Genomic DNA, 25,137 nt, shown 5'->3' on the forward strand with positions numbered 1-25,137 from the left:
CAATTGTTATCGGCGATGAACCATGAATTTCGTATTACACGCCGGAGAGAAAACTGTAGTCAAGTGAATGGCGTCATCTTCAGTCACCAACCAGACCAACAAAGGTCAGGCCACAATCATTTGGGCGCAAACTGATGGCCACAGTCTTTTGGGATCGGTTTGGAATACTGCTGACTGATTTCATGCCATGTGGATCGACTCTATAAATGCAGAAGTCAACTGCGAAACTCTAGGTTAAGTTACGGAGCGCCATTCAAAATCGGCGACGTAGGCGGCTGACCGACGGCGTCGTCCTTCTGCACGATAATGCACGTCCACATGTTGCGGGTTTGAGACGTGATTTACTGAGAACTTTTGGATGGGAAATTTACGATACTCACCATATAGTCCGGACTTAGCTTCTTCTGATTACCATCTGTTTGGGAAATTGAAAGAATTTTTGAGTGGTATGCAATTCGCAGGTGACGATGAATTTAAAATTGCTGTTAAGTAATGACTAAATGGACTGGCGGCAGAAGAATATGACGAACGTATATTGAAGCTAGTGTATCGCTACGATAAATTTCTTAATTCATGTGGCGATTATGTAGAGAAGTAATATTAGGTATGTAGTTTAAGAGAAATAAAAAATATTTATAAAGTTTTCAGATTAAATTTTTTTGCAATGAAACGGTCTTTACTTTATAGGTAACCTCTCGCATTTAAATATTGTTATTTTTGATGTCATAGCAATCTTTATTTTAAATTACACAGCTATTCTCCAACCGCTGTTTCCTACCTTCGGTTTGATCTACCATCTGGCTCCACAATTAAAACCAAGAAGCATCTTGAAAGCAAATCTGTCAACTATTCATTTAAAATAAAATTTATTGCTGTAGAATTCTTTTCTTAAACCCAACTGGGTGTATAAAGCTCAGAATTTTTCTTTTAAAAAAATATAATTTAAAATCAACCCAAGACTTACAATCAAAATTTCTTCGTTTATTACAAACTCCAACATATAATATATTAAACCAAAATATAAGTAATATAGGGATATTACTTCTGTAATCATACATTTAATAATAGGTTTATTTCGTAGATGATGCTACAAAAACATCAAAATTTCACACTAAATTGCCGATCCACAGTCCACCAGGCTGTTCTAGTGATTAACACGTCACAACTGATTTTCGAAGTCAAAGATTTTGAGGTTCAAATCCTAATAAATGTCATTTGCTTTTATACGGATTGAATACTAGGCAATGGATACCGTGTACTTTGGTGGTTGGGGTTCAATTAACCACACGTCTCAGGAATGGTTCGTCTGAATCTTTTCAAAACTATACCTCATTTACGTTCATACATATTAATCTCATCTCATTGGGGCGTGGAGGAGAGTTTGTTTATCAACAGACTGCAACGTACACATTAGGAAATAAAATTACCGGTCCTAAAGAATTCAGCTGGTTTGATGTCTTGCAGACGATTGTAAACAAGTGGAGCAGGGATCATTTCCTTTAACTTCACTTTTAAATAACTTTATTTTTTTCAAATAACATTTTTCATTGTAATATTTTTTTTAATACATATAAGATAATATTGAATTTTTGTTTCATTTTCATCACATTTCATGTTAATAATTTGTTATCAAATTTTGTTATTGTGCTTTAAACTACAATACTAGGTTAAAAACAAATGCTGAAACACTAATTTACATATATATACTCCACTTGGTTTCCGCACGTTTGTAAATGATAATATTTATAATAACTGCTTTTCTTATACAAATAACTGCAATAAAAAAAATTGCAAACTAAAATAAATAACAGAAATAATAAATACTGAACTTTCACCTATGACCGTAAAATAAATAAATTTATAAAAACCGTTAAAAATGTAATAAATTACGTAAACTCAGTATATGAAACAAACAATAGTCTAATTTCCAAAATAAACTAGATTTAACACAGTGTAAGTCAGATTGACTGATACATGTGTTAAAAACACACATCGGCCAAAGACCAAAGCGTGTATTAATATTACATTTAAACAACGAACATCAGCAATAGAGGAAAAATCACTTTTCTTACTATAAATCAAATAGCTTTTCATATCATACATGCACTCAATAACAAACATCAGACTCATGACATCAATAAATTTATAATAATTTATACTTGCTTCAGAGAATGAGACGAAATAACAATTTTTTAGCGTGTGAAAATGCCATTTGCGCCACGTAGGCCGGCCAATAAAATATACCAATCAAAGTTTGTATTAAACTGAGAAAATTATTACATAATCAATTATACTAATAAACAAAGAATAAAAACTGATTTACATTTTCAAAAATGACATTTGAGTAAAATAGAGACATATCAAATTCAAAAATCTTTTAACATGCGCGCACAAACATACATATAACCGAAATTAGGTAAAGTATGAGTACATTTATCAGAAATTATATCAATACTATTAAACCCACCGGGTTGGTCTAGTGGTTAATTCGTCATCACAAATCAGCTGATTTTGAAGTCAAAAGTTCTAAGTTTCAAATCCTAGTAAAGTCGGTTACATTTATACGGATCTGAATACTAGATCGTGAATACCGGTGTTGTTTGGTGGTTGGGTTTCAATTAATCATACATCTCAGGAATGGTAGGTCTGAGATGACGTTACAAGACAAGACTTCATTTATATTCATACATATCACCTTCATTCATCCTCTGAAGCAATACCTTACGGTGTTTCCGGAGGCTAATCAGAAAAAAGTCAACACTATAAGTAATTGAAAAACCTTCAACAAAAGATGTTTCATAAAAATGAGGACGAATATTTTCCACAATAAATAAAACATACTAATTCAAATAAATGATACATATAATATTATCCAAATATTAGATAAGAAGACAATTAGCAAGATGACCGTCATCATTCCATGACAGTAGAGAAAGCATCAGCCAGAAGTCTGGAAGATCAAAAAGGAGAAGAAAAACGTCCAAAACTCAGATTCTTTTTCCTTCACTTACAGTTAACTAACCTAGAGGCTGCCAACCGCCTCTAAATTTTAACCATCATCTTGTAATGTTATAAGATGATTAATTAAAATTTTTTATTGTACGTAAAATGCAAAAGATTAATTGGGATTTGAACCTGAAACCTTCCTTTTAAAATACTATGATGATATTAGACATTATATATTTGTAGATTATAATCGAAAACTTTTATTATATAAAATTTTATTTACTAAAAATAATTCATTATATCATGTACAGATACGCAGTTAATTTGGTTTCGTCTACGACATTACTTAAAGCTAGACGTCCATTTTTTTTTAACTCTACCCTATTCGTTATTAATATAAAGTTATTTTCAGACGTTATTATTATACTATATGTATATTTTGATATTCTATTTATCATTTGAAAGTTTATATACTATTTCTAGGTTGCGTTTTTTTGTGTATCCCCCAGTCTAATGTAATTATATACTGAACTAGTGAACTACACATGTCTCCACACATAATTCATTATCTGTAATTATATATATTGAAATACAATGTCATCTAAAAACTGATAAATATACACTGGTTAAATCAATTAATTATGTCGACCCCTGACCAGTATTGTTTTAATTTTAAATTAGTGTTACAGTAACTTAGATTATAACTGATAATAATACTTATTTATGTGCATAAATTAATACAAATTGTAAATGTATTAAATTATTAAATTCTGTTAACATTTTCAGCTGTTGATGACGTGGTAAATAAGATCCATAATAATAATATTTTTTTCTTATAAAAACTTATATTTTATTCAAGAGTAATAATCCGAAAAATGGTTTAATTTCAGATACAACTTAGTTTAGAGTTATTGTAAGGAAAAATTATTATTACAAATCTTATTTTACCACTTCATCAACAGCTGAAAATGTATTTTCAATAGATTACTTTATTTTTTGTTTTTTCGTGTTGTTTTTTTAATTATAAAACTAAAAGAAAGTATTATAATAAAACTTTATTGCAATGTATATTACTGAAAAGAAATTGTAAAAAAAATCATTAAACAGCCGTATACAAAATATGTTGCTAAACTTTCCCAGAAAATGATCCTTGACCCTGAATTCTCACCACCTGCACCCTTTTTAGATTCTAAATCCAAACTTTAATAGCATTCAATCCTTTCATTCATTTGAATAGCATTCAATTCAAATGTAAATATTTATGATCTAGAAAAATTAAACAATTACCAATAAACAAAACTTAATATCCTGAGTTGTTAATACCAGTATACGAATAATAAAACGCATGTACTTACGAACGAATAGAATTTACCCCTTCCATTTGTGGGAGAGTAAAAGTTGATAATTTAATTTTTTAAATTTTTCATGACTCCTGACTCCGAGAAAGTGGAAAAGTGAGTTATAATACAAATACTATACTCGATTTTTGATGAAGCATTATATATTATAACTGCCAGGATTTAAAACTAGATGCGGAATCTGTTTTTAGTGCAGAAGAATAGCAAGCAACATTAGATAAAAATTCGGGAATTAAACTTAAAATAAATGTATTAATAAAAAGGAAATATTAATAACTTATTTAAAAACCGGACAGAGAGTTATATATTTTTCCCAACTTCGCCGAGAAATATATTTAAGTGGTATTAGTATATTCAGAAGCAATCTTACAAAATTTTATAAAAATTGGTTGATCCAGTCTGAAAATATCAAGCGAAACAATAACTGACGAAAATACACAAAAATATTACGTTCTTATCACCCACCCTAGATGAAATTGTCAAAATACATAAGTAAAGTGACATATTAATGTAATGAAATCTTCTAATTATCACAAAAATATGATTTTGAATCCAGAAACGAGAAAAAACATTGATGTTGACACCACATGACTTCTTTGTACGCCTATTAAATTACATATACACAATTTTTTAAATGAAAAGTACAACAAAAAATTTATTTCATTAATAACTTCGGATATTTTTTCGTATTCTGTCTATTTTTTATTTTATTATTATTAATTATTAATAAATCAATACATTTAAATTAAAAATAAAAATAAAGTTAAAATAAAAAGGGGATGAAGTCTGATTCAAATCGATGTGCTTTCTCCTTATAAGCTCCAAAGATTTCATTAATTAAAATTTCATTTGGCTGTCTGTAACTCTGGAACTGATAAAAATAAGTACCACTTATGATATATCATGGAAAAGCTCTCAATGAGGGATTATTACTGCAGTTGAAAGAAGCCCAAAATCAATTTTCTTTTTAATTTGGGCTTTTTTGGACACTTTTGGTTCAGTCGATTGTAATCTAAAGGGGAGGTGCACAACTAGATGTTACAACAGTTCTAAATCCAAAATTTCAACATCTTACTGCTAATTGTTTTTGAGTTATGCGATATATATATATATACGTACGTACGTACAGACATCGTGACAAAACTAGTCAAAAACGGATTCAGGGATGGTCAAAATGGATATTTCCGTTGAAATCTGAAAGTCGAAATTTTTCGCGATCACAATACTTCCTTTACTTCGTACAAGGAAATAAAAAGTAATGATTGCCCCCTCCCCGTTTTTATGAGGGGGGGAGGTTTGAATAAGCCTTAATACCATCAGAAAGTATTTTAGCTACGTACGGGACATTAAATTATGTTAAAATTAAATTATTTTATGAATAAAACTTTGAGACTGGAAACCTTAAGGTCCGAATATTTCTGCCTCCTTGACCAAAATTAAATGGACTCAGGACTCAGCAATCAACTTTCTTGATTTCATCCAAAGTGGTCTATCCAGTTTGGTGGTATCGATAAAAAAAATCAGGCAACTAGATACACACACACATACATATATATATATATAAATTTTGACACGTTCAAAGCTAAAATTGGTATGAAATTTTTTGGTACGAAGAGGTCGTGAAATGTCAATAACTGCAAAATTGGGTGTGGTTAGCGTATTTTCCCTTACATGGTATACTTAACAAGTATATAATACTACTATCCAGCTTGGAAAGTAAAAATTAATAATTACGAAACATTATGCCAAATTTTTACATTTTTTTTTGTGTAAACGTAAACATTTTTAATGTTATGCAATACTGAAAGTATTATAAAACTTCCAAAAACATACGTTATTAATTCGTTTAGGTAGTACGAGTTTTGAAAAAATTCTTGTTTGTAATATATATGTAAACGATTACCAGATTTGAAATATTTGTTCACAGATCGAATAATTTGATCATTTTGTTTATTTCATCCTTAGGATGTATAATAAAACTTACATTCGGAAATTTTATTGTAACGTAAACTTTGCATAACATCCCAGAATGGTTAATTATAATTCACAGAACAGAATTAATGGTTAATTATATATATATATATATATTTCAAACAACCGGGTCGGCTACACGTGTAGTAACCGAATACTTAAAAATAAAATAACCACTTGTTTATTAGCGGCAATACACCCCTTTAATTTCCTTTCATCTAAATTTGAATACTGTTCTACCATACGTTGTGTTCTTAATAGCACTACAATTACTAAATTTATTAGATAACTACAATAGAGGTTTACAGTAATGTATTAATGTAATACAAGCAATGTAGGCTTAGTATTTTATGATTAATACATTGCTAGGGATCAGTTTAAACACTACAACTATTAAACTAAAACAATAGTATTAGTGTAATTGACTTCATCAAAATCATTTTATATTCTGTTCTCTGAAGGATATTTGACGGCTTAAATAATTTTATTAATAGTAGTAGTAAAACTAGTAATGTGCTTTGTGTTTATTAACTTGTTAAACCCTCAGTTGAATATATTAAACCGCACTAAAGTTGATAGAAATTTATTTGGTTGCTTTACATAATTTAAATATAAAAAGTTAAAAAAAAAATTATTGATAAGTGTATAGGATTTTACGTTAATTAATATTTTATATGAAAAAGCAGAATTTTTACTTCGCTGGCTCGTAGTTATAGAGTTATACTGCAAGATAGAAGTATTTTAATCGGTTAAAAATTGGGGTGTGATTTGTTTTTCATTTCTCGACGTTTCATTACCCAGGGACCCAAAAAAAAAAGAAGAAACTTCGAAGACCGATCGTTATTTTATTCTGTATTCCTTTGTCTCGCTAAAACACGCACCCAGTCATCATTATCCTCAAAGTAGATAAGCTACCTGTATACGCCGAACAATATTGCTAAGAATAGATACTGCAGATAAAAGAACGATAACCTTGCAACTTTCAGCGTCATAACGAACCACGTTTCTAACTTGCACCCCTAAAATTTGTTAGATTTAAATTGAGCGTAACTTAAGAGCGATTCGGCTAATCTTCATAAAAATTTCACATTCTTAACTTTAAATATATTGCTACAACATATCTAAATTTCAGTGAAATTGATAAAGTAATTTTGGAGAGTTTCGAGCCAAAAAACTTTATACATTAACTTTAAATATATATTAGTGGCTCCTTGCGCTCCGTAGCGTTATTATTACAAAGTAATGTTAACTTATATATTTAAGAAAAATCGGCTAAAAACCTATTCCATTTACAACACGTCTCATCCTCCAACTTCCTTCTTTTTCTATGTATGTATTATAAAGGGAAATTAAGCTTACCGGATCAAACGTTTTCTTGGAGATTACGGAGAATTTTGATGTTCCATGACTTCCCTAAAAAAAAAAAAAAACAACAAAAAAATGTTTAAATACTGATAAATCGTGAAATATACATGGCCTGTTTTTTGTTTGATAATCCTAGACTGGATGGACTGATTTGGATGAAATTTACTTTGATTTCTAAATATGGTGCGAGAATGCCGTTTTATTTTGGTCGAAATTGGTCAAGGAAGATACAGATCTCATCGGTCTTAACCCTCAAACTTTTATTCTAAGAATAGATACATTTTTTCAAACTTAATGCGCCTTATATAGTTTAAGATAATTTCTGATGGTGTTTAATCTTATTCAAACCCTTGTAAAGTGGTGGGGAGATACATTTTTATTTTTTGCTGTTTCAGCACAAGAATTACATACTTGTGCTAATTAAATATTCCATTACATCAGTATGTTATTTTGATATGTATTTGGAGAGTTTCATGTAGGGGTGGGAAATAATAAGTCTAATATTTTGCATTTTTTCTGTCAGTTATATTTTTGTAACGATATCGTCAATTTGGATTAATAGATTTTTATGAAAATTTGTTCGATGATTACTAAATATGGATCATTGTTACCATTTAATTTTGTTTAAAATCGGTCAAGGAAGTGGGGATGCAGTATGGGTACCCTATCTCAATATTTTATTCGTTCAAATAATTTTTTTACATAATTCTTTACTTGCGTATTTACATGTTTTAATATTCCACTTAATTTTCCTTCTAAATGGAAACCTGAGGAAGGAGAAGAACTCTGTAACTAACTATATTGATGGTACATTTATCCGTGCTTTTTAAAAATATTTATAATTAGATATTGGTACGCATAGTTTGCTTTCTACAGTGAGTAAATTTACTAAACTAAGTATTTGTTATCGTATCTTATTTAATTACTTTTATCACAATGGGGTATCAAAAATAATTATTTAGCTTGTAAATACAAGTTATCTAAATTATCTATAAATAGATTTATTTCACAGATATTACATCTGTTTTTGACGTAACTCATCGGTTTAACTTTTAAAACTAATAATATTAACGGTTATTATAATTTATGTATTATCAGAACATATTTATAGGTGGTGTTTATAGCTTTAAGAAACTAATAACATCAGACATAAATAAATAAGAGATATAAAATTTGATTTATAGTCTTGTTAAAAAATTAAGTTACGTTTATTAATATGAATAATATTTGTTCAGTATGTTCTTTTTTTATTAATTTTATTGGTTATTGACGAAACAAAGAAGATTCTGTTATATTTCGTATAAAAAAAATCAATCGTTCCTTTCTGTTTTTTTCTAGTCATTTTAGATTGTGTTTGAAATAATTAAAGCATCATTATATATTACCTTTTCTTACATGCCGAATACGATCATTCTGTATTATTAAATTATATATAAACTAGCTGTACCCGCCACGCTTCGCTGTGGCAGATTGTGGTTGCATGGATGAGAAATGAGAAACAAAACAAAGCATACGTTTCATAGAAGTTTAATTTTGCAATACTTGTGGATATACAATATTTTTTGTTTTTCCACTGTCTGCGTAGATAGACTTTGTTTTTCCGAGTCTGCCGACTCGGGAACACGCACATACAGTTGTCCATGTAAGAAGCAATCCGCATCTAAATCTAAACCACACAATTCTAAAGATTGACCTTGAGCTTTATTGATTGTGATTGCAAATGCCAATCGAATTGGGAATTGCAATCTTTTAAATTAAAATGGTATATTGGTCGGGATCATGGGTATTCGAGGAATGAGGACATCTTTACCTTTGAAAGGCCCCGTTAAAATCGTTGCTTCCACTACGTTATTCATCAATTTCTTAACTGCAAGTCGCGTGCCGTTGCAGAGTTTTGGCTGATTAATATTCCGCAACAGGATAATTGGCACACCTATTTTCAATTTTAATATGTGTGGTGGCATCCCTGGCAGATCAAGTGAGTTTAAAAATTCCGTTGGATAATTAACTACATCTGCTTCCACAACGGTGTCTATCGACTTATATGTAATTTCCTCACTTTGAATGCTGGATTGAATAACATTATTAAGTTGATAGACATCTTTATTCATTGCGGCAAGGATAGATCGTTCACTGAGCCAATCGTGAATTCTGTGATTAATTTGAATATCAGGAAATACTTTTTCGATCAGTTCTTCTTTTGATGTTACTAAATTACAAAAATTATCAAATGATATTCGTCTAGACGTCTCATCGACTGTCAGCTGTCCGTTTCCAATGTCCAATAACTGTCGTGAGAATACCTCAGCTGATAGATCGTTCTGCAACTGGACACGCATATTCGTAGTCAACTGCAATGTACGTACGTGTCGCCACAGTGTTGAATATTTCAGGCAAACATTTATTTCGTCTGCTGGTGTCGATCGAGAAATTACAGGCAATCTTTGCCTAAAATCTCCTGCGAGCAATATCAAAGAATTCCCGAATGGTTGAACGTTTCCACGCAAATCTCGTAACGATCGATCAAGAGCTTTAAGCGATTTTTTATGTGCCATCGTGCATTCATCCCAAACAACGAGTTTACATTTTTGTAATACTTTTCCCATACGGGATGCTTTGGAAATATTGCACGTGGGAGTCTCGATGATTTGCATGTTTAATGGCAACTTCAGAGCTGAATGCGCAGTCCTTCCACCTGGTAAAAATGTCGCAGCTATTCCAGACGAAGCAAGAACTAAGGCTATGACATTTGTTGATCGAACCGTTGCTAGAATCAATCTAATGAGGAATGTTTTCCCAGTTCCTCCTGGCGCATCCAAAAAGAAGGTCCCCCAACTTCGTCATTTATCATTTGCATTATGCGATCATAAATGCCTTTCTGTTCACGCGTTAATTTGGGAATGTTTGATTGGACATATGACTGAAGATCACCATTGTTGTAACTCTGTTCACGGCGTAAATCCACATCAAATGAAGCAATCGCAGCTCGGGTGGGTATTGGCATTCCCAATTGGCTAAGAACTTTATTTGCATTAGCTAAGCACTTGTCTTCAATATTTATCAATGCTTCGTTGTAAATGCCTTCTGTAAATTCAGACAAAACTAAACATTTAACCTAACAAAGGATTTTTTGGTCATTATATAGGGATATTATTTTCTGTGTATTTCGTTATTTCGACTTTTTTTGTTTGCATAGTCTTAAGTCTATCTGGGCTATAAGAAAGTTGGGTATTTAATTTGTTTAGTTGGGTGTTTTGTAAATAAATTCTTGGTGGCTTTTCTTTTTGTTTTGGTGTTTTTTTAAAAATAAAATACAGATGTTTTAGCTGTTAAATATAATTCAAAGAAATTTGTTACTTAATCAGTTGTGATTTTGTTTACATTGGCAACGGCCATACGGGCTCTTTGTGATTGGTCGTTGTGCTTGACAGCGGCCATCTTCCATTGATCTGATTGGTTTTCCTTTGTTTACATTTCCAAATTAAAAATAGATAGATAGATAGATTTATTAAAAATAGATGAAAACAATGTTTGATGCGGGTTATATATCGTTCTAAAATTTGAACTCAATCGGTGCAGAACATTTTGAGTTTTTGAAGCGTACACAAAGGAACTTAACATTTATATATATATATTTATAGATATATATATGTTTATGAATATATATACACACAGTTTTCCCATGAAGAAAAGGTTAAACTTTCAGGACATGTTCTACTAGTGAAAATAATGAAAAATGTTCATATAAACATAGGTCTGGAAACGCTTTATTTTCGAGTTACGGTAGCGAAAGACTTCGCCCGGATTTCTGGTCTTCTAATAAAATTAAGCTTTACTGTAATTTTCGGGATCCAAATTAGGGAGTTAAGTTGGTGGTTTCTTATGTAATTTGAGCTGGGAAATAGGATAAAATAGGTCCCAGAACTGTTTCTTCCGTAGTTTTTATGATATCCAATGTAAAACAGAAAGATTCGGTGACGAAAAACATTTTTTTAGGTATGAAGTGCAATAACGTTTTTAAATGATTAATAAATGCGTAAGTTTTATTATCTAAACTTGTAGAGAATCTATATATCAGAAAATTGATGCAATAAAGTTTATAAAAAACAAAAAAATAATCAGTTTTTGTTATTACAAACAAAATTAGTAGAACAGTTTTATGAATTTTGAAAAAAATAAAATCAGCTGAAGGAAGAGTAAAGTATTTTATAGAATTTTTAATTATCTTGATGAAAATGGAATTTTTTTCATTGGGTTAACAATAATTACAACTTAATTCCGTTCATGCTATTTTCGGACGAAGCTACTTTTACCCGTAATAGCATTAACAACACACGGAATTTACAATGGTAGAGTGAAAAAAACACACATGCTATACTCGAATCAAATTTCCAGGAACGACTTTCGGTGAACGTTTGGTGTACCATGATCGACAACCAACAGGCTCTTTCATACTAGAAAAACGTATCGCTGGCAGAAAGTATCTGCTACTTTTAAACAAATAATTTCCTTAAGTGCTTCAGAATTTCTGATTTGCGAGACAAGTTGAAATGTACTATCAACTTGTTGGAGCTGCAACGCACTTTACGAATAAAATAAGACAATTCTTAGATGAAATATTTACTGGTAGATGGATTGGACGTAGAGGGCCGGTAAACTGGCCACTTAGATCACCGAGCGTTAATTCCTTATAGTTTATATGGATGGGTGAAATGCAAGGTACACAAACAAAACGTAGACACACGTGATGAACTGATCACTCGCATTCTGAAGGCTGCTGCCCTCATCAAGAAACGCTAAGATATCATTAGGTTGGCGACAGAAAATGTAAGGAAACGAGTTGAAAAGTGCATGATGTCAATGAAGAAATTTTTGAACATTTGTTATAAATTAATACAATGGAAACCACATTGAGTATTTCATTTTAAAAGTATTTTCATTTCAAAGGTCTAAATTTGTTGTACTAAAAACTAAATTTGTACAAATTCATAACATTTTTCTCTTTTGCTTTTAATAATAATGGTTATTAAAAATGTTTGTAACAATGGTTAATTTTTTAGTCATTTAACTAATCTAAATAACCGTGTTTTTCGTTACCAATTTTTTTTTTTTTTTTTACGTTGGATATCATAAAAACTGCAGAGATACAGTACTGGAACTTGTTTTATTCAATTTTTCAGGTCAAAAACATAAGAAACTATCAAGTTTACCCCTTATATAACGGCCTAACAATTTCAGTATCACCTTATCTCACCGGGGGAACTGAAATCCAGGTGAAATTTTTCGCTAGCAGTAACTCGATAACAAAGCGTTTTCGGACATTTTGTACGAACCTTATTCAAGCTCTAGTATCAGTTTTCAGATAATTTCCTTCTGAATCACACACACACACACACACACACACACACACACACACACACACACACACACACACACACACACACACACACACACACACACACACACACACACACACACACACACACACACACACACACACACACCCACACATACACACTCACACTCCCCCCTGTCTCTCTCTCCTGCTTCTCATATATATATATAAATACACAAATATAAAAAATGGAATACAAATTTTATTTGTACGTTGTTTAAAAAAGAGTTTATTTAGTATTATTATTTTTGGTTTTTGTTTTTTTTAAAAAAACTGAATCAAATTTTTCTACATATTTCTATATATTACTTTCCCAGCAGATATTAAAATAACTATATTGAAGGGGAAGGTTTGGTGATCATTCAAAAATAGGGTATGTATATATTATACAGTAAAATCTCCTTATTCGCGGGGGTTATAGACCGTAAAAATGCCGCGTATACTGAAAACCGCAAATATAGAACGGAACCAATAATCATTTAAGGAAGAATGGTTAGGTTCTACGTAAAATGAAAAAAAATCTTGCGTACTTAATTAGGGCGATGTTATTGATGAATTACAGACGACAACATTAATTATAAGCACTGGATTAGTACAGTACGTAGGTATACTACACAAAAATGTTTAACAAAATACAGTATATTTCCTAATCTACTCGTAAGCACTCACCTAACTGTTTGATTTTAAAAACGCACTACAGTACGTATAGCATGTACTGTATTAGAAAAATGTTCAAATCATACTCGGTAATCGCCTTAAAATGTCAAGAAAACAGGACTACTTACACTAAAAGTAAAATTATTGTAAAGGCAATTTATAAAACTAACCTACAGTATTTTGGATTGGATTTACAAAAATTTGTAATTTTTCCTTGTTTCGCTCTTGTTTTTAAATTTGTGTGAAGTTTTGTGTATTCTTGCATGGATCTTCAATGTTGCGCTTAATGATTAAGCTTCTATTCAAAGATGGATCAGCATTTATAAAATACTGGATAAGACCATGGGATAGTTTAATGCCTTCGGTAAGGGTTTTGACATTTAATTGTTTTCCAGGGATCGTATCTTCTATCTCTTCACGCTCATACTCTACCTGCGCCATTAGATTTTTTTAATATTTTTATTTTTTAATGTCACTGCATTATGTAATGTACGCAAATACGGAAAATTTTAGCTGCGAATATAGAAAAGACATCGCAAAATAATATACCGCGAATAACGAAATCGTGAATGCGGGTAGCGCGAATAAGGAGATTTCACTGTATATGTATATACGTACATATGTAAGTCGCACTGCTTTTGGTGTTATATCTCAGTATTGCCGGAACCGATTTTGCTACATATTATTTATACATATGGAGCATTAATTACATTAATATTTTTTTTCAAAATTCATTTAGGAGGGGGGGTTATCGCGATGAAACTAATTTCGATTTTCTTTAGAGGCATTATAGAGAAAACTATTAAAATACATTTATTACCCATAATTCTTTTGAAAATATCCCAAAAATATTTTTTTTTTTAAATCAACCTCCCACCTCTTAAAAATGGAATATATGTTTTTTGTTCTTTCGTTTCCCTTCCGTTTAAATATTTTTCAAAAACTTTTTGAACGATTATACTTCATACATTGAGATATATGAAGTATAAACAAGAAATGTCTAATATTCTTTTTAAAATTATAGACCCCGGACCTAAAATACAGAAAAGTTTGGAAAATTTCTTTTTATTTCAGCCTTTGCTAAAGAGGGTGAATTAAGATTTAGAGAAAACTTTACTCAAGCAAATTTGTTAAGCTTATATGAATATTTTTTGAAAAATGTTTCTTAAAATTTATTTCCACCTCTAAAAAATATGTGTTCTGTTTGTTTTTCTCTAACTCTTAATTATTTTTATTAATGTCCGGGAAAATCATGCAATACTTTTCCAGCTTTTTCTTATTTGCTGAAGACGTACGTTGTCAAAAATATTCAGAGAATAAAAACTGAAATTTATTAATATAGATTTATATTATTATAGGAAATATTTTCTGAATTTTTGAGACAAACCTCTGTACCCCTTTTTGTTGGACTCGTATTCTTTGTAATATTCTTATTAAGTATTTATTTTAGCAAAATGTTTCAAACGAGTGCAATTAAAAAAAATATAACTTTAGATTCATTGCAGTCATCGAACAGTTTTCTAAATTTATTTTGAGAAACTGTTTTTTTTTTATGAATAAATTTTGAGAAATATTTTAACGATCAGATAAAAAAAAATATTTTAAACTATTTTATTAGGTAAAAGATTAATCTTCGTTCCGTTTCCTTTTTTTTATAATGAATATGTCGCAGGGACATGATAAAAACGGATATTTGATCAAATCCCGAAGGAAGATGATGATCAGTTCACGAAATATGTTAAAATTACAACTCTGTGGGGTAATTTTAACATATTTAAATATGACCCTTAACTGTTTTAGTGAAAAGATGAAATAAGTCAGGACACGCACAGCTCAATACGCGAGGAAGGTTGCGCGTATTTTTATTATTGTTTTCTATATGTCGAGTTTTATCAAGTACCTACCGTAGAAAAATGGATTCAGATATAGAAAAAAATCAAAATTAATTACAAAATTGACTATAAACAAAACTAACTTGACTTTAAAATTAAACTAAACAAAATTAACTTTTACAAAATTAATTATATTATTTCATCTTTTCACTAAAAAAAATAAGGGATTTGATCAAATCACTTACTTTCTTTAGGGAAATCAGCCCGCAGGGTTGTAATTTTAGCATCTTCATGAATTTATCATCTACCTTAGGAATTTAATCAAATCTCCGTTTTCATAATTTTCCTGCGATAAATAGATTTTGACTAATATTTTAAGTCAGAAGAAAATAATATTTTAAAATATTTTATTATGTAAAAGATTGTAAAAATTTTGTAAGTTGTTTAAATCTTAAAAAGTTTTTTTCGTATGATTTACACGTAAATGTTGTATTTTAGCGAAAAATTTCTCGGATAAAAATTAAATTTATAAAATAATTTCTATTTCTTTCAGGCACTACTTCCACTATTCTGATAGAAAGGCTGTTTTATTTATTCTCAGGAAACACATTTTTACCAAGATATTTTAAAGACCAATAATTCAAGCAAATATAATGTAATAGAAAGAATAAAATTCAATAACGGTTTCGGGTTATTAGAATAAGATGCTTAAAATTTTTTTTATGTAAATATAAATCTATAACTAGATGTAAAATTCGATTATTAAAAAAATCATCACTAAGTTATAAACTATATTGTGAAAACTATGGTTACTAGCAATAGAGAAAAGTTTATTTCTTTTTACAAAATAATATTCCATCTTACTTCGAATAATTCAATTGAAAACCAAAGATTAGCTTGCCGCTGTATAGTTTGATACCATATCAGTCAGAGTAGAGAGTTTATTAGAAGTCTCTACTTAGACTGCTTACAAAAGGTTTTTCATTTTTAGTTTATTTTACAAATTCAGTTTTCTTCAGATTTTCTTCAGTTTAAATCAACAAATACAAATGTGTGTTGATTCTTTTTACTATTAATATGCGTTTAATAGTCAAAATGGGCAACTAGTTGTAAATTTTTAGTTTACATAGGTTCTTGAGCGTTTTTTAAATTTTTAAATAAAAATAAATTTTTATTTAGAACAATTTTCGTCATTAACATTTTCCTCTATTCTGATCAAAGATTTCTATTGGTTAACGTACTGGATTATCCAGAAAAAACATGGAGTAACGCAGACACTAAATTAAATATTTTATAATTACGCAAATTTTTATTTATTGTATTAATATTACGTTAATTTTAATGAAAAATAAAACTGACTAAAGCATTGTGTATTTATTACAAAAGCACGCTACTGTAATTTTAATATAATCTAAATTCTAAGCGTCGTTGGGTCGCCCACGCAAGTCATTTCAGTACAGTATGAGCTTAAGAAGTTAAGAAGCTTTCTTATGTCAAAGGACATCTGCTTCTTCTTGGCAGCATCCTTTATCTTGATTCATAGCTATTGTACTTGTGTGTTTGTGTGAGTGTTTTCATTCCAGTGGACCATCTTCAGTTGACTGTTGTCTTGACCGTAGAGATAACTGCTAATACGGATTGATGGCTCTTATAGACACGCGACAGGAAGTTACTTTGCAGTCTTGTTGTCTATTTGTCGCTCTTTATCTATCACCCTTCTTTATCGCTTATTATCTTGTTCATAAATAAATAAATAAATAACATTCATGCTAAATTGTTTCATTTTATTTGAAATTAAAAAAAAAGAAGAAATTATTAGTTTTTGCGTTGGTTAGGCAGATTTGTATATATATTTTTTCATCCGATGGGATTTTATCTGATTTCTAATTTATTTCTCTTTTAGACAACGGCACAATAAATATCGTTGCAAATTTTAAAATTGCGGTGTACAGACAGATTCCAGTTCTAAAAGTTTTGAAGTTAACATTATTCAACAATGGTAATTACTCTATCGTCACAAAAAAATTTCTTAATATCATGGAAATTAATTTAAAAAAAAAATGATATTCGCCTTTAATCATGATGAAACAAATTACGTGAGTTATTTCAATGGAAAAAAAAAGTATGGTAAATTCCTTAAAATCAAGGGGATTTTTGTTTTTTAGATAGTTCAGTTTCTATTAAATATTTTTACTTTCTAAAATGAAATAAATATTTTTTTTTAATAAAATTTTTATGTTTACCAAAACTATTTGATTTTATTTTAGTATGTTTTTGACATCATTTTTTACTTCCTTGTACGAAGTAAAGGAAGTACTGTGATCGCGAAAAATTTCGTTTTTCAGATTTCAACGGAAATATACATTTTGACCATCCTTGAATCAATTTTGACTAGTTTCGGCATGACGTCTGTATGTTCGTACGTATCTCGCATAACTCAAAAACGATTAGCCTTAGGATGTTGAAATTTTGGATTTAGGAGTTGTTGTAACATCTAGTTGTGCACCTCACCTTTTGATTACAATCGACTGAACCAAAAGTGTCCAAAAAAGCCCAAAATTAAAAAAAATTGTATTTTGGACTTTTTCTTAACTTCAGTAATAAGTCTTCATTGAGAGATTTTCTACGATATATCATAAGTGGTACTTATTTTCAATTGTGACAGAGTTATAGCCAAATAAAATTTTAATTAATGAGATATTTGGTTCTTACAAGGGGAAAACACATAGGTTCGAATTCGACTTCATCTCCCTTTTTTAAGTTATTATTATTTTTTTTAATTGAAATATATTGATTTATTAATAATTATTAACCTGTGATTATTAAAAAAAAATTACAATGAATAATAATTCAATAATAACAATAAAAAAAAGAAAAATATCAGAAGTTATTAATGAAATAAAATTTTATGTACCTTTCATTTAAAAAAAAAATATGTATGACATTTAATAGGTGTGCAAGGAAGTTATGTGGTGTTCACATCAGATTTTTAATATTGAATTTAAAAACTAGTATATTGTATTATAATAATACAATAAAACTTTTTTTGTTGACCTATTTCTTTTATTTTAAAAAGAGAATAGTTAAATAAAATAATAATAATAATAAAAAAAGAAACTTAAAAAAATTCTCGAGAATAAAAAATAATCTTTTTAAGTTTTTTTTTAATTTTAGACTTTTTAAAATTGGCATTAAATTAAGGGTTATTATCCTTTTTTGTAGGGTTTTGACCCTACAAAACTAATGACTTGACTAAAACTAATATTTTTAAAAAGTAAATTACTTTTAAAAAAATTTCAAAATTTTTTATTAATTAAAACTTTTTTTTTGTGTTTGTACCATAATATTATTTGCTAGAATTTGTTGAAAATTAATTTATAGGGTTTTTGAAAAAATTACAACTTAAAAGTTTTTCACACGCTTTGTTATTTTAAATTATAATGAAATTGAAAAATAACATAATTTATTAGAATTGCATTGCTGTATTAATTACAGTATTATATATTAAACCTTCATTACTCATTCATAAATGTACATACATTAGTTATGGTTGAAATACTCTGCTTTACAAAACTGTTAAAAATGAATTTTATGTAATTTTCCCCTACTAATAGCACCACCACCTGTTTGTTATAGATACATAAATGCGATAATATTCTGTAATCGAACTGCATAACCAAATTTGGACATAAACAGGTGTTATTATGTGTTTAACTGCTGATTATTATTATTATTATGAATAAATCATGAATGGTGGCTGTGCATTTTTATTATTTCCGTAATCTAAAACAGCAATGCTATTTTGATAGTAACTGAAATAATTATAATATTAAAAAACTGTTTATTTATTCTTTCCTTGATTTTTGTACTATTAATTCTGTGGAAAAAACTGTTTTTTTTTGTTTTTTTTTTTTTAAGTCAATTTACTATGGTTTTATTTTCCTAAAACTATAATGTTGATAGCATAACCTTATTATCTCTAATATAAAGGTACATAATCTGTTATCAGTTTTATTTTTTTTTATGAAGTGATTTTTATACCTTTTATTTTTCATATAAAAAATTTTAATTCTGATTTGAAAACGCCATAATTTGGTTATATTTTTATAACAGATAAAAAAATGACAATTAATTTACCAAGAAAACTCAGTTTTATTATTATTTTTAATAAAATTTACAAAAATTGATTTATTTTTATTAAATAGAAGAAAATATTTAAAGATTGTCTTTCCAAATGTGTAGAAATATATCACATTCTGCACTTGAAATGAATTTCTTTGAGTGGAATGAGATTTCGTAAACGCTAAATCCTTTCTTGGCAGTCAAACATAATCAGATTACTATTTTCTTAATCTATTACTACTACTGGTATGTATAATAGCTTAAAATTTCATAATAGAGTATTACAATAAACGTGACTTTTCTCAATTTTCAGGAAAAAGGTTCACTACTTAGTATTTGTACCAGCTACGAACGACCTATCCAACACGACGCTGTTATTGATGAAATGTATATCGATGCAGTACAGTGTAGTCCAAGCATCAGAACACGACTTCTGTCTAAGTGGATTCGAATTTGATGGTTTGGAGGACACTTAAACAAAACATGTTTTATTCTTATTATTAACAGCCAGTTCAACATTTACACCCAGAACACGGCCCACTTTGCTCGGAGTTCTGCAACTGGTGAAATACAAATCAACTACTTGACAAGTATGTTTTGTTTATCAACGAGGCAAATTTCATTTGTAATGGCGTCGACAACTTGTGCACTGAGTGTACATTGGCAGAAGTAAATTCTCATGAAACAGTGGAAGGCAATTTTCAACACCGATTTAGCATCAGTGTATGTTGCAGCCTTCTTCAAAATCAGTTATTTGGACAATTCATATTACCTGATCGCTTAAGTGCTGAGGTCTGCTGGTGCTAAGATGCAGAGTATTGTTTAGTAATAATGGAAAGAATCGTGAACAATTTATTTCTTCAATTCGATTCTTTATACTGAATGAAAGAATCGAGAATTGGTTTGCTGAAGAAACCGGTTCTGTTTACGATTTTCAACAATGAGGAGGATAGGCGTTAGAAAACCAAATCTTTCTCAGTTACGATTTGATTCAATTCAAAGCAATCTTTCCTAAGGATGTGAAGAGGAGTTGAAAAAAGAAGAATCGAAGACATTTAGTTGTTATGCATCAGCTAGTCAAACAGGAGTTTGAAGAGAGATGAACCGCTAAACATGGGCGAAGAAAAGAAAGAGAGCATGTACATTAGAGTTTACTGGTATTGGGGGCAAGTAAAAGAATATTTGAATTGGATGAAAGATTCTTTTTTACGAATCCTTCTGAGAATCGAATCGAATGAATCGATTCCTGACAAAGAATCATTTATCTCACCACTACCGTTTAGCCAGCACGAGAATAGAGTTGCAGTATGAGGCATGAGGAGGGAAGTAGCAATACCATACGTCAATCTGTCTCACACACACACATTTGTAATGTCTGTCTCTCTCACATACATGATAGTAGCTTGCCTTTACTACATTCTTTAGAGGTCTATTCACGTTGTAGGTGAACAGTATAGTTGATGTGCCTCCCCATTTCTGTTGTGCTGTTTCCAATCATTTAAATCATAATTTCCCTGAAAATAGATTGTCGTGGAGGTCTCAGGAACGGTAACTGAGACTGTACAAGACTACACTTCATTTACACTCATACATATCATCCTCATTCATTCTCTGAGTATTATGTGAACGGTAATTACCGGAGGCTAAACAGGAAAAAGAAAGCCACCAAGTTCACCTGATTACCTTTAGATTTTTGCTTCTGGGGATAGTTGAAAAATATTGTGTATAAAAAGATCCATTCTCGTGTGGAATTAAATGTTTGTATTTTGGCTGAACATCTTAAGGACAGCTCTGAAGAACTAAAAAGAGCAACAAAAGCAGTACAGAAACTTGCCAAGAAATATGTTGAAAATGGCGGGATTAGTTTTGAACATTTATTATATACTGATACATATAATGAATTCACTTTGGTGTAGTGTACTGTTTCTAAATAAAATTCCAATTTTTCGAACTTTTCTTTGTTTTATTGAACTTATCTTACATTATTTGATTCAGTATTAAATCCTCTACAAGTCTTTTTTAAAAATTTTATGTGTACATAAAATCAGCGTGTTTTACCTCAATTTGTTGGTTTTCACCCCAAATTTCTCAAAAATACTGCAGATACTGTTCCAGGACCTATTATATTAAATTTATCAGGTCAAAAACTATAAGAAATCATTAATTTTGTTCGTTAATTAACATCCTAAAAATTTCAGTACAACCTCGTTACAATGGGGTAGCTAAAATCAGAGCAAAATCTTTCACTAGATGTAACTCGCAAACAAAACATTTTAGGATATGTGTTCATATAAATATTTTCCTTTATTTTCATGAGTAAATTAGGTTTTGAAAGTCCTGGGAGAACTTCATTATACATCATAATAATAATAATCTTTATTCCACAAAATAAACAAATTACAAGTGAAAATAAAATTATTTACAGTTCTGTATAATTTTGGTTATTTTGTCTGAATTTACATTTTTTTTTTTTAAATTAATCAATAGGCAGTTAACTAAGCTGTTATTAACTGCTTTTAATATATTTTAATTTTATGCCTGGTATAATAGGTTGTTTAGTTTATTTTATTTAAATTATTATTATAATATACTGGTATAATTTATTGTTTATCTTCTGTTCTTGTTGTGGATGTTAAAGTAAATTCTGTTTTATTTAACAAAATAATTATTGTAAAATGTTTATCTTATGACTTGTAATTATTATGTTATTAAAACTTTATTGAGCAGGTTTTCAAATGCATTCTTGGTATAGTATACACAAGTTAGTTTTGGTGTAGAATACACAAGTTAGTTTGGTAATAATTTTTTGTTTATTATATAGTTGAATTGTATTGTAAATAGCTTAAGAAATAATTTCTGATCATTTTTTTCAGACTACTTTAAAAATGGAGTTTGATTAATTAATACAGTTTGTTTACTCCAATAGTTAGTTTGATTTTTTAGGCATTATTTAGATGTTATTGTGATATGGGTACATTTATCGATATCAGGTTGTTTTCTCACTGAATTTTTATTGAATACTTATTTAATCTATTGTTTTGTTATGTTATAAAAATATTTAAAAAATATATTATGCTTTAAATAATGTAATCAATCTTTATGAATTCTAATCCATGATGTCATCAGTTTCAAGTTTTTATTACTTTTTAAAAAAATAATATTAAATAAATTCTCTAACTGAGTGATCTATTTGAATATATTTAAAAATATATATTTATTTTTATTTATTTGTTTATTTTTAAATTCCTTATAAATTTATATTTTTAGTTGAATGTATATCATATTTAAAGTGGTAATTGAATAATTTTCTGAATCTGATTTAATGAAATGATTATATACTGAAATTATTGTAAACTAATCAGATCAGATTGTTAGAAAAAATAAATAATTTTTTTATTTCTATCGGTACATAATAATACATTATGTGCATCACATCATTATAAGATGAATTTTAAATAAAAAAATAAATTATAAGATAAAAAATAGAGTTATGATTAAAGTGAATGAATGGGATGCTGATAAAACATATTTTATTTTTTATTTTATTATTATTTTTATTTTAGTTGCCGGCCTATGAAGCGCGAGTGGTAGCATCTTGGCTTTTATTCAGAGGTCTCTAGTTTGAATCTCAGTCAGGCATGACATTTTTCATATGCTACAAAAACTACATTTCATATTCATATATACAAAATTTTGAGTAGTGTAAAAAGTTTTTTGTTGTAAATTTCATCAAAGGACGCAACTCAAAATATGCATACATTACACTCTAAATCACACACACTTTGAAAACATCATAAAAAACTGATAACAATTGTAGGTCTTTCCAACATGCAGCTTTTTTCTGATGCGTAGCTTACACACACAACTTAATTTAAAATATTTATAATTTTATTTAAATATAATATTTTTTGAACAGCTGTATGTCAGTGCTACACTAGCACTCTTTGTGGTAAGAGGGGTACTATTGATTATTATATCTACTTAGCCACTAGTTTAGAGCATTTTTTGGGATGGGGGTGCAATTTTTAAAAACATTATTTTGCAAGTATTATTATTTTTAATTATTAACAAATGTTACTAAGAAAAATAAGACCTTAATTAAGCAAAATTTCGAGATACTGTTTGTGACTTGCTCTATACTCTCAACCCCGTGACCTTTTAAGTTGAAAATTTAATGATATTAGTGCCCGATATACAGAAGTAATCTGACCAGGTTTGGTCAAAATCATCCAATAGTTCTGGAGGTATAAGTTGTTAGACAACAAACATACACATGTACATATGAACGTCCAGAAAATTTCCATTCAGTTTTTGTGTTTTTTGGGGGGGGGGTTCCTTAGGTGTCAAAACGTCAAGATCTAGGAGAAAACTGCATATGCAGTTGTATGAAATTGGACTGATTACAATAATTCCCTTTCTACAGCTATAGCGCTAGACGGGAAAGTAAAAAAAAAAAAAACGTTCAATGAGCACCTTCATATACAATGGTGCCACAAACAGCATTCTAGAAGCAATCGCTTGTAAAATTTAACATTGAGAGAAAGATAGCACAATTGAAGGAAAAAGTTTCTAACCTCCACCTTAAAATAAGTGGAGTGTAATTAATTTTAAAAACTTTTTAATCCTAAGATGTAATACATTTAGGTTGTCATTAGTATCAAAATTCAAAATGTTAATTTTATCTCCGATGAACTTTTTACTGTTTTAAAGGCATGTACAAAGTTGTAATATAAATTAAAGAAATGAAATAACGGCATTCACAAATGTGCAGGATAATATTTTTTTTTTAAAACACATAATGAGTTTTATTATTTTATACTTGTTTGGTAACATAAATTTACCTCATTGAGCAGAGATAGTATTAATGATGCACTCCATTTTATATTCACATCAATTACACTAATTGTTAGTTTACCCAACTTTTCCCAGTATATCTTATGGTAAAAGCCTTATGAAGTATTTGATGTATGTGAGGAAAAATAAACAGCCAGTTTCTTTGTTGAACATTTCACTTGAGGACCAAATGTTACTGTCATTTTGATCTTTGGTAAACATATTACTTGAGGGTCAAATTCCACCAACATTTTGAGGAGTTTTGCTGATATGAAACATATATATATTAGTTTCAGTAAAAAATGCGTAGTTAATCCCTTTACCCTTAAATCTTTCTAATAAAGCTAACATGAAATACCTATAGTTCTTAATAATGGATATATCATTTTTGGAGTTATTTATCTTATAAATGAAATTGCCTGCAACAGTAGGGTTCGAATAATCCTGTTATAAAAATACAGTTATTAAGATAAGAGTTATTTTTTATCATATGCTAATATGTTTGATTTTTTTTCAGTGTGCAAGAGGATGTAAGTTATGGGACCAGGCTTTACAAGCTGGATGCCAGTCTGTTTGTGTAAGCACATTTATCCTTATAAGTTATTAAAAATTTGCTTAATTTTATATTTTTTATAAGTAGTTTAATTTAATTGTTTAA

At 29.2% G+C, this 25,137-nt stretch overlaps 1 protein-coding gene across 1 annotated transcript in view; it reads left to right on the top strand.

Annotated features, from left to right (window-relative positions):
- The window catches only part of sev (receptor protein-tyrosine kinase sevenless), a 216,215-nt gene that overhangs the window by 120,210 nt on the left and 70,868 nt on the right, over positions 1 to 25,137 (top strand). The window contains exon 3 of the mRNA XM_075371462.1: positions 24,997 to 25,056. Coding sequence (XP_075227577.1) covers positions 24,997 to 25,056 — 60 coding nt within the window. The remainder of the gene's footprint in view (positions 1 to 24,996; positions 25,057 to 25,137) is intronic.

Source organism: Lycorma delicatula, chromosome 7 (assembly GCF_047948215.1).
Source record: "Lycorma delicatula isolate Av1 chromosome 7, ASM4794821v1, whole genome shotgun sequence".
Taxonomy (NCBI): domain Eukaryota; kingdom Metazoa; phylum Arthropoda; class Insecta; order Hemiptera; family Fulgoridae; genus Lycorma; species Lycorma delicatula.